Below are 11,457 nucleotides of genomic sequence, written 5' to 3'. Positions count from 1 at the left end.
TTGTTTTTGTTCTTCAGCACCTGTCATAATGGATTGCTAGGAATTCTTATAGCATGCTTCCCAGCATGCATCTCTGTTAGCAAAAATACAACCACCACCAAAAAAAGAGAGTCTGAAATTGGTAATTACAAAGTTTAAATATATAAAAAATACACAAGGTTTTATTGTGAGTGATATGTACAAACAAATGTACCAAACAGAACATAAGAGTATAAAACATCATATTTTATCTTTCTTCAACAGTGAAGACAGTCTGGAGGGAAACACCTGATGAACAACGTTACCATCATCTAAACACTTCACTCTGCTTGTATATTAAGGGGAATAAAACAGCGTGGAACAGCTGAAGAAGGTCAAAGAATCTTCACAATAGGTAAAGTGTTACAGTAATGCCGATTTTCACCAGTTTTAAAGCGTAGCACAGGTTTGTGGAAGATCTATCTCATCTGAATGTATGATGCTAATGGAAGTGTTTCGGCCAAACAGCTAACGGTTTCAAAATGTGTACATAAAAAGCCTGTGCTTGTAAACATTTTACATAAATAGTCATATAAAAAAGAGAGTACACTATAAAAGATAAACCCTCGTGAATCTCAAGCTAATTATGACACATTTTGCTATTTGGGTCAAGTGATGTACTTTTGTTTCCTTTTCATCATGTTCATTATGCTGGCTTTTCAAGTTCAAACAAAAATGAAAACTGTCATGTACTCGCCCTCATGTCACTGCGAACCCTGTTGTTGTTGTTTTTCTGTAAAGCACAAAAGTTCTAAAGCACAATATCCAAACAGCTGTTTTACATAAAACAAAAACGGATGATTTATAAGGCCAAGATCAGATTATCTACTGTGAGGAACAGAGTGAAATGCACCTATTTTTAAATCGAAGTGAATTGAGCAAATGAAGACATTCTGCCTTTTTGTCATCAAATTCAGAATATGATACCAATCTGGAATGACGTGCAAGTCAAATGTTCATTTTTGGGAAAATCATTCCTTTAAAACGTCCATATGAATTTCTTGCATTAAAGCAGATTCTTGTAGTCCAGTAGAACTCGAAGCTTCTTCGAGATACAGTTCATGTGGACAGAAGAGTCCGACACTTCCTACATTACTAAATAAGCAGAGACGGAGTGGGCTTCTTGCCAGGCCAGGCTTCCTTAGCATACTTCTTCTTGCGGGGTTCGTTGAGCAGCTCGGACACGTACGGGCCGGTTAAAGGTGTGGGGTTGAGCTTGAGCGGGGGTGGCGGGGCCTCGTGGGCCAGGTCTACGTCCGGGGCAGGGTTCGGCTGGGGTAACGGCAGGCCTCCCAGGATGGCGGCTCCGCTGGGAGCTCCTGTGGATTGAGCTTCATGACTGGCCGGAGGAAGGTCTCTGTAGAGTCCACCTTGCAAGGGGAACGCGTGCATGTGTCGCGTTACGCTTTCCTCGATTCCCAGCGCATTACTACCGCCCATTTTCTTCCTCTGTTGAGTAAACCAACATAGACGTTTATGTAAATCACACTCCCTTTTAGCATTTGGCTGAACGACTCGAGATATGAAGACGTTTTACCTTAATAGGAACCACAGCTGTTGAGACCATGTTTCTGAAACGCCCAACAGAGGGGTCGATGTCCTCTAAAAGAGTGAACAACACACACACTGTTAAAAAAAGGTAGTATGAAAGCTTCACAAAAGTAGTGAGGGATGCTATAACCCAAGTCTTCTGAAATCAAACGACAGCTTTGTATGATGAACAAACCAATATTTGAGTCATTTTTGTGATGATCTTCCTCTCCATCAAAAAAAAAGGGGCACTTCACACACCTGCAGGTCTGGAGTTCAGTTTAATCAAATTTAAGATCAATAAATGTCTTAAATGGTATGAGAAAAGTCTTAATTATCATTTTAAGAGGTCTTAAATTTGTGGACGGAATGGAAGTAGTCGCAATACGGATGAAGGTATTTACTAAACTTCAACAGCCGATGATTTAATTAGATAAATATGAGCGCTGCACACTCCACAGCAGAAACACGGCGCTGTAGTGTGTTCTACTGTTTTGCAGTTTGCAATCAATGAATACCGTGCATTTATGCAAAGTGATTGCTTATTGCTGTTGATGAATTGTGCCAGCGCTTACGTCATGGTGTTTATATAGTAATGTTGTAGATGCTTGTCAGAGTGCATATTTTATCTCCCTCATATGTTTGAATAGTGAATAGTCGAAGTTATACTATGGGGCTGTTGAATGCTTGAATCTGATTGGTTGACGAACGTTCTAATGTGTGTAATTATTTCAGGGAAACGCACGGCAAAAGTAGTTCTAGGCAGGTCTTGGACCGCATTACAGCCCCATATCACTTTGCATAGTTAACTGTAATAACGGAAGATAGGATACAATTCGTAACAATGACAGACAATTAAAGGGATACTCCACCGTCTTTTCATATTAAACTATGTTATTCCCTTAACTAAGACGAGTTGATACATACCTCTCTCGTCTCAGTGCGTGCACTCAATCGCTCTGGCGCGCGGCGAAACTTTGTTCACTCAGTTCATTCACTATGGGCCAAGCAGAGAAGCTACCAAACACCTCCACGTTTTCCCTATTTAAACACAGTTACTCGCGTAGTGTAACTCGACCTAGGACGGTGACAAAAAACAAAACGTTGCGCTTTTCTAAGCGTGTAAAATGGATAACTATATTGTATGGCGGAATACCATAGCAAGTGCTTGTAAGCACTTCGTCTTGGCGGAGTAATATCTTCACCAGAGGGAGCGGGGGCCGGTGAGAGGATTTTTCACGAGTGAAGATATTACTCACGCACTGAGACGAGAGAGGTATGTATCAACTCGTCTTAGTTAAGGGAATAACATAGTTTAATATGAAAAGACGGTGGAGTATCCCTTTGAGCTTTAACTGCCATTTCCGATATCTAACTTCACAATCAATGGAAACGTGCAGTTTAATTTTAATAAAGAGTATATAGTCCTATCTATAATCAATAGAAAATTAAACTGAATATATAAATATAATCAATATAAATATTGATAGGCCTACTTGTTAAAAGGGCTTTGTTTCATTTATTTGGCTAGACTACTGTCAATAATAGACAAAAAAAGATTTAACAAATTAATTAGAACAAATAATTAAAAAATAAAATAATATTGACACACATGCTTTTCTGTCTCATTGCAATCTCTCTCTCTCTCTCTCTCTCTCTCTCTCTCTCTAATTACTAAGTCTGCTATCAGTGGCTCAAACCTCCGTTACTAGATCTAAAATTACATTTAGGAATTAGCAACGGAGGCTTGGGGTTAGATGCGTTGGGATTTGACAAAAAAAAAACTTGACAAACGTCTTGAAATACATCATCTGAACAATGTTTCGAGGTGTGGTAACCAAAGTATAAGCGGAATAATTGACGACGGGCCGTTGAATTATTAGAAAAATAATGCACACCCGAGGTGTAACTCCGCTTCGTGTCGTGACCGCATTACCACCTCGGGTGTGCATTATTTTTCTAATAATTCAACGGCCCGTCGTCAATTATCCCTTACTTAAGCATCAAGTCCTAAGTGGCTCAGTAGTGGATTGAGGCTCAGGTTTTCTTTATGGCAGCTCACTCTACCTGGGTTAATGACCTCATCCTCTTCATTGAAGGTCACTCTGGAGTTCTTCCTCTTCCTCTTGGGCCTCTGAATATCCAGGTTTCCCTCCTCTATGGTGAGGGTGGAGATGCGCTTGTTATGAGCGGTGTTGAACTCAGTCAGGTTCTGCCAAAATTCATTAAAACATTTTTTTTTTTATAGCAGTTCATTCACTGTAATGTATGCAATGTATGGGTCATTGCAAAATATGCAAGTTTAGTCAAAAGCCTGAAAACAGCTAAATAATTGTGAATTTTCACTAATATATTAAATCTTGATATCAAAGGAAATCATCTAGATACCTGATTATATAAATTGCTATTGTGAAAAAAAAAATACTCATATCATGATGTAAGATTTTGTTCATATCGCCCATGCCATAACGTGTTAAATAATTGTGTTGACAGAAATCTTGGATGTCCATGTCCTAACTGCTGGGATAATCACACAACACGCATGACACTTCCAATTCGCGAACTAATGACTCCTTTGAACTGATTCATTTTATTGAAAGGTTAAAACAACTGATCTTTCCAACAGTGAACTCAGGAGACGTCTGAATCGGTGTATAACTAATCAGTAACACTTTACAATAAGGTTCTATTTATTACATAAATTACATAAAAAGAACAGTTTGCTTACTCAAGCTTAAGCTTCAAAAGAAATAAAACCACATGTTTTTTTTCACATTCCACATTTTTCCACACAGTGCTATCAAGAATCGTTAAGAGAAACGTTAAAGAATCAGGGCCCAGTTTCCCAAAGCGTTCTTATCTCTAAGTAGTTCTTAACCTATTCCTTAACCTCTCTCTTAACCTTATGGGACGGTTCCCGAAACGTTCGTATGCTAAGTATATCTTCTGTAAGTCACACTTTCATAAGGTTGGTCTGGACCACTCTTAGCTTTACCTTATCACTGTTGCAGGTCTATATGAATATAATTCTGAAGTTTTAATACACCCAGACAGTATTAAATTAGGCTAATTCAAGTGTTTTCATGCAAAGAATAAAATTGTCATTACACTGATTGTTGTTAGATTTTTAATTATATTATTATACAATATTATTAATTTAATTAAAACGCTCTTTTAAAGGCCAGTGAAAGCATAGGCTACTGTCAGTTAAGTCCTATTCGGACGCTAATATTGTTTCTCATGGGCTCGTCCGGTATTTTAAACATTTACAGGGGTAAGTCGGTGATTTTAGTGCCGTCCGAATCCATAATATCAGTGTTTTTCTCACCCAACCCGCGTAAAAATCCCTGGCCAAATTAGTACCTTCTGTTTGTTGACAAACAGGTCGTGTGGTAATTTAATTGCCGTCTGAATCCAAATCTTCTGAATCCAAAGAGATTCAAAATTCACGGTTTGAATCCTTTTTGATCACTGCCGAGCACCGTATGCAAGATGTAAACTTTTATTACTGAAATGCTGGAAAGTATTTACACAAGAACAATATTTCATCGCAGCTCCACCTCAGCGAACAAAAATGGGAAATAAAAGGCGGCACGTAAATTTTTGAAAAGGTTATTGTGGCAGCAATAGGCTATATGTTACAATTTTAAAATATGTAGGTTAGGCTATTATAGGCTATTATAGTTTGGATTATTTTTTATAATATCCAATAATCATAATAAATTGCAATTTCAACTATTTCTGAAGTGCTTCATTTATAAAGATCACCGCTTTCTCACATAAACAGCCCCTGCACGAGAGAATAATTGATTGTCGAGCCATCGATTTCAACCAATTCAGCACCATCGCCACGGACAGCACCGGGTCACGTTGCACTTAAGAAGGTATATCTTAAGCAGCTTTCTAAGGTATAGTTCGGGGAACACACTTAGGAAAATAAACAAATTTGGTAAGATATATCTTTCGAGTCTTCTTAGCAGGCTAAGAGTGAGCGTTATCGGGAAACCGGGCCCAGATCGATAAGCAGAATCGTCAGTGGCACTGATATAGATAAAATCTTATCAATTCCCATCCCTATGTGAAGACAGTAAAATTATAATCAAACATTAAAGAACATACATGTTTTTTTAAAAGTTTTTTTGAGAGTTAAAAGATTAAAACATTTAGCTAACATGAGGTCTTGTGTCACTGTCAGTCTTTCTACATCAGTGCAAAACTAGGGTATGCAGATTAAGACCACTAATTCATCAGCATGCATTGATTAATCCCATGGCATGTAGCAAAAAAAAAAAAAAGGTGCGACCAACGGAGAAAGTTGGTAGCACCAGTGCAACCAGTGGAAAAGTTAGTCTGGAGCCCTGCTGTTGGATAGTCTTTATATAGTCCAATGCCAAAATTATAGCATTTGCTTCTGCTGTAGAAATTGAGCTGTTTAGGGATGGATATCCCTCTTTTTTGAAGGTTGATTACAAATGCAAATGAAACATGGGCCTCAGATTTTGATCCGTCAGTATATGTATATATATATATATATATATATATATATATATATGGATATGTGATGGAAACATTTCTCTGATGAAGAGGAGTTGTTGTAGTGATAAATGTAAAATTTGACTGCTATGGTGGTGACAACTGAAAATTTGAAAACTGGACACGGAAAATAGTCTTTCACTATAAATTCCCATACTTGTGCGATTCAGTTTTTATGAATTTATCATATATAGAATTAGAGTAAAGAATAAGTAGGAATATTACAGAGGTATTAGGTAAACTGTACCTCCAGTTCAGTTTCTTCCTCGGGAAGTCCCAGAAGTCCCTTCAGCTCCTCGTCATCACCAGTTTTACTTTCCCCGACGCCAGAGCCCGGCTGACTCTGAGGTTTCTCCCGAATGGTGTAGACGCGCGTGGACGCGCCAAATGACATAGTTGAGTCGATGGGAACCTGCTGGGGCTTGTGGGGCTCCAGGCGAATGTGTCCCAGGAACGTACCATGAGCTACATGACATCAACACACACGCTTGTTTAGAGTCTTGAATACCGTTAATCTGACTGATAAATGTTTCTCATTGGTCTAGGTGCACTTACTGCTGTTGAGGTCGATGAGAAACACCCGTTTCAAATGCCTGTGGTAGACGAGGGCCGCATGCACGCGAGAGCACGACTGGTGGTCGATGGTGAAGTCACAGACGTCTGGGTTCCTCCCAAACAAATAATACTTCTTTTCATCAATGATCAGTTTCTGCAGAGAGAGCGCTTCAGTCGTCTTGCATTCAAACTTATTCTGTGAGCTCAAAACTACTCCGTCAACACAAACAATCAGATATAATTGTGCAGAAAGTGTAGAAATTAGTTCACCATTTAATAACTCTTATCTTATCTCTTCTGGATTGTGTCCAAGTTCCAAGAAAAGTGAAATAACTCATATATAATGGAAAAATAATGGAAATAAGCCTAGTGAAAAAAACTTGTATTGTTGCATTTTTTATTGAGTTGCTACAGAAATGGTGCAGAAATATTTCATAATGTTGCTTTGCTTCTCAAAATCCTGCAACTTTAAATTTGATTTTGAATATCAGAAATTAAGGCAAGACACTACAGTATAAAAAAATTATTTAAAAAATGTGTCCAGCACTGGTAAATTTGGGGTTATTTTGCTCCCAAAACATGTGTTTGGGTCTGTAGATTTAAGTTATAATACATATATTTTTAGGGCAATTTTCGCAAAATTACTTTTTTTTTTTCTCCTGCACTGAGACAGAAATTTCCACTTCAAAACCAAATTTTAGTTTTATTTCTATAAAACCGTAAAGTTTGTTTAGCTCCAGTTGACAGTGTTTTCGTATGCATGGCATGATAAAGAGAGTTATCCAAAATCCCCTCTAAAAAAAACTTTAATGCGTCAACAAAATTAAGCAAGTATTTCAACCTGGCTTTATATTCAGACTTTGTTTACTGTAAATGTATACTAGGGCATTTTTTATTAGATGATGCCTCATATTTAAACATAACATTTCAGGAAACTTGTAATACAAAATGTACAGTCTTAATGTACTCTGATTAATCAACTGGGGAATATGGTGATTTCTATTAGTTAAAAATATTACCCTATTATTAACCTTTAGTGTCTTGCCTTGAATGTTCTCAGATTCCACTTTGAATGGCACTGTATATAAACCACTATATTGCGATATATTCAGTGTCCATGATATAAAATTACTCATAGCACCACAGTATTTTGTCATACGACCCAGCTCTACAGAAGTACACGTAGCATGTGATAATGTGCCCTGGAGTTATAACACCTGAGGAGTGACTCCTCTCTCAGAGCTTAAATCTCAGGGTCTTGTGTTTCTCTAGCACCGGTTTGGGACCTGACAGCCACCATCATGCACGCATCAGTAAAACTCAACTGAGCTGCAGGCGGTCAGGTCAGTATCTGGTGCAGTTTATTTATTATAAAAAGATATGGTTTACCCAGATAATTAAATAAAACCGTATGCTGTTATGTTATGGTTATATACGTGTCATATGGCCCTATATATATATATATATATATATATATATATATACACACACAGCACTGTGCAAAAGTCTTAGGCATGTTAGTATTTTCACCGCCCAAAAATTTTTTAAGCCAGTTATTTATATATTTTGCTGCAGTGCATCTGTAAGAAATATCAGTTTACATTTTCAAACATTAATTGTAATAATCCAGTGAGATTTCTGTATGCACAAAGAGTCTGACAACAGCCGGTATGATCTCACCATCATCGAGTCCGTCTGCGATTACATGGAGAAACAGAAAAAACTGAGACAGACTAAATCCAGAAGAACTGCATCAACGTCTCCAAGACGTTTAAAGAAATCGACCTGCACATCTACAGTACCGTGAGGTTTTAGGCACTTGTGTAAAAACGCTGTAAAGAAAGGATGCTTCTAAAATAATTTAATACATTTTTTTTTTTTTTTAAATCATTTAAAACAGCTTTTGTCCAGGTACACTTATTCTTGGAGACGTTGCTGCAGTTTCTTCAAAAATCTCACTGGATTATAACAATTAATGGCAAAAGGAATGTTTGGAAATGTAAACTGATATTTCCTACTGACACACTACAGCAAATAACTGGCTTAAAACCATTTTAACGTGGCTAAGACTTTTGCACAGTAGGCTACTGTATATATATATATATATATATATATATATATATATATATATATATATATATATATAATACACTGTATATATTTAGCTTATGATTGTCCTTTTTAGAGGTGTGGTCACTTTTAACTTTGCATGGAAAAGACTTGCATCAAAGAATCTTTAAAAATGATTTTCTTCCATATAACAGCATACAGGTTTGGAGCGACACAAGGTCCTAGAACAATTTACAAAATATGTGATGGTTAAGTTCTTATTAACAAGTCCACTTTAAGTTATGAACCAATATCCTTAAAACTCAATGCAATACCTCAACAAGTTTGTCTCCTTTCACCACGTCCAAATGCAGCCCTGCTGGAGGCTTTCCTGCCCTGAAATGCAAAACTCATCAAATCATCTCACTCCACAAATCATCCACTGTGTAGATTATGATCATAAATAACGCATTTGGCTTCTGGGATGTTCCCTAGTTTGATCAATTACTCTTCTCCACAAATAATGCTCTATGTATAACAACAAGTTTCAGTTCCATTAGTGTGACGGTATATATCTGCTAAAGAGCAAGAGCTAACAGCTCGGTGTAAGACTGTTGTTTTAATGCTGGGTTAGAATAAGCCTTTTTCATGCACTAAACCTAGCATGTACTGCAGTGTTTTGTTGTTGTTTTACCATGAAGGACAGTCGAAATTTGGATTAATCTCTGTAGTATTTGTTGCCATTGTCACACATTCTTCAATGCTTTGCTATCGAAACGCCGAGCATCCTGGGTAAGCTGCTAAAACGGCACCGTCTTCCGGCTCATGAATATTAACAACGTAACGCGAATTTCTCTCAGTAGTCGTGACTGATTGGCTTAAAAGCATACGTGAGTAAAGTGGGCGTCAGGTCAAATGGCGAATTAACGAATCCCTCTGTGGTGAAAGGCTGAACGTGCGTGAACCATAGATTATACACATAGATGCCTCATTATGGGCCGCTATCGTGAGCCGTCCGCCATATTGCAACGGTCAAAACACTGGTCTGTTGTCATAAGAAATCTCCAATAGGACCCAGGCGGTAAGGCCTGATCAAAAGTAATCGCGATGTATTGACTAATTATTACCAATTTAACTATTGTATGTGGTTTATTGCATTAAGTGCACAAACAACATGCTTGAAATATAATAATGAATGCCTATGTTTTGCATAATAAAACACAACCATGTCTTAAATTTTTTTTTTTATAAGGATAAGGATTGTTGCAACATACTATGTTCTGTAAAGTGATTTAATATTAATTTTGCACAATAATAGTAATGTGATATAAGTCAAGTTTATTTATATAGCGCTTTTCACAACAGATTGTATCAAAGCAGCTTCACAGTATTAAATTAAAATAATACATCAATGTTTGTTTCTAATGGAAAACGTCCACGTTTGGTAGTGCTGATCAATAGTATTGTTGATTGATTAATTAAATTAAATTAAATATCCCCAAATATCCCCAACTGAGCAAGCCAAAGGCAACAGTGGCAAGGAACCGAAAAACTCCATCAGGTGACCTAATGGAGAAAAAAAAAACCTTGGGAGAACCCAGGCTCAGTCGGGGGCCAGTTCTCCTCTGGCGTTTATGAACTAGAGGTCGGATTTAACTGTAAGATTAACAGTATTATATGAATGCCTGGCTGAAGAGATGCGTCTTTAATCTAGTTTTAAACTGGGAGAGCGAGTCTGAGCAACGAACAGTATCCGGAAGACTATTCCAGAGTTTTGGAGCTAAATGTGAAAATGCTTTCCCTCCTTTGGTGGATCTGGATATCCTAGGTATGACCAAAAGCCTCGAACTTAGTGACCTTAAAGAGCGCGATGGATTATAGGGCGATAGAAGATCCGTTAAATAGACTGGAGCTAAGCCGTTTAGGGCTTTATAAGTCAGTAGCAATACCTTGTAATTAATACGGAACTTTATAGGTAACCAATGTAGGGATGATAAAATCGGTGTTATATGGTCAAACTTTCTTGATCTAGTAAGAACTCTAGCGGCGGCATTTTGGACTAACTGTAGCTTGTTTATTGAGGATGCAGGACAACCGGCTAATAAAGCATTACAGTAATCTAGTCTCGAGGTCATGAATGCAAGAACTAACTTTTCTGCATCATATAGTATATAATAGGCTGCTATAATATTAATTGTCAACACAAACATCATTTGAAACATGCAATTGGGAAATATATTGGAAGCAAAAAACATACCTAATATAATATAAGATAAGCTTGTAGGCTAATCGGGTAGATGTTTTCTACTATGCTAGTTAATAAGCTAGCTAAAAAAAACACAGTAAGAGGGAGAAATGCTTGATTTCACAACCTATAGCTTCAGTTAGGCTATATACTACTATATGAACTATGTAATTTAAAAGACATTAATGGCCATTATAACGCATTTTAACGTTATAAATCATAATGTAATTTTGCAGGAATTTTAATCAGGTGTTAAAAATAGTACCCACTTAAAGTCAGTTAAACCAATGGGATCACTCGGGGTCCTAAAGGAGACCCGATTCCTTGGGGGATGTGTAAGCGACCTCCCTCCATCTATGCATCCACAAAGGGGAATGTTATGCAGAAAGCCAAGGTAACGCATGTATGAATATCAATATCTGCAATAGACTTAAGCAGATGATTTTAGTAAACTAACACAAAACAACAAGATGGAGTCAGCTAACACAACATGAAAAAACTGTAATATTGAGTTAATACATATAAAA

At 37.3% G+C, this 11,457-nt stretch overlaps 1 protein-coding gene across 1 annotated transcript in view; it reads right to left on the bottom strand.

Moving 5' to 3' along the window:
- The window catches only part of ppp1r8b (protein phosphatase 1, regulatory subunit 8b), a 9,999-nt gene extending 458 nt beyond the window's left edge, over positions 1–9,541 (bottom strand). The window contains exons 1-7 of the mRNA XM_081388383.1: positions 9,380–9,541; positions 9,021–9,081; positions 6,637–6,790; positions 6,329–6,546; positions 3,616–3,760; positions 1,556–1,620; positions 1–1,467 (exon numbers count right to left, since the gene is read on the bottom strand). The exon at positions 1–1,467 is cut by the window's left edge and continues 458 nt beyond it. Coding sequence (XP_081244509.1) covers positions 1,114–1,467; positions 1,556–1,620; positions 3,616–3,760; positions 6,329–6,546; positions 6,637–6,790; positions 9,021–9,081; positions 9,380–9,429 — 1,047 coding nt within the window. The 5' untranslated portion in view covers positions 9,430–9,541 and the 3' untranslated portion in view covers positions 1–1,113. The remainder of the gene's footprint in view (positions 1,468–1,555; positions 1,621–3,615; positions 3,761–6,328; positions 6,547–6,636; positions 6,791–9,020; positions 9,082–9,379) is intronic.
- Between the last annotated feature and the right edge of the window lie 1,916 nt (positions 9,542–11,457).

The sequence above is a fragment of the Scardinius erythrophthalmus genome, assembly GCF_964197995.2.
Source record: "Scardinius erythrophthalmus genome assembly, chromosome: 16".
NCBI classification, from domain to species: Eukaryota; Metazoa; Chordata; class Actinopteri; order Cypriniformes; family Leuciscidae; genus Scardinius; species Scardinius erythrophthalmus.
Note: the sequence above shows the minus strand (reverse complement) of the source record. Positions and strands in the feature narration are given on the sequence as shown.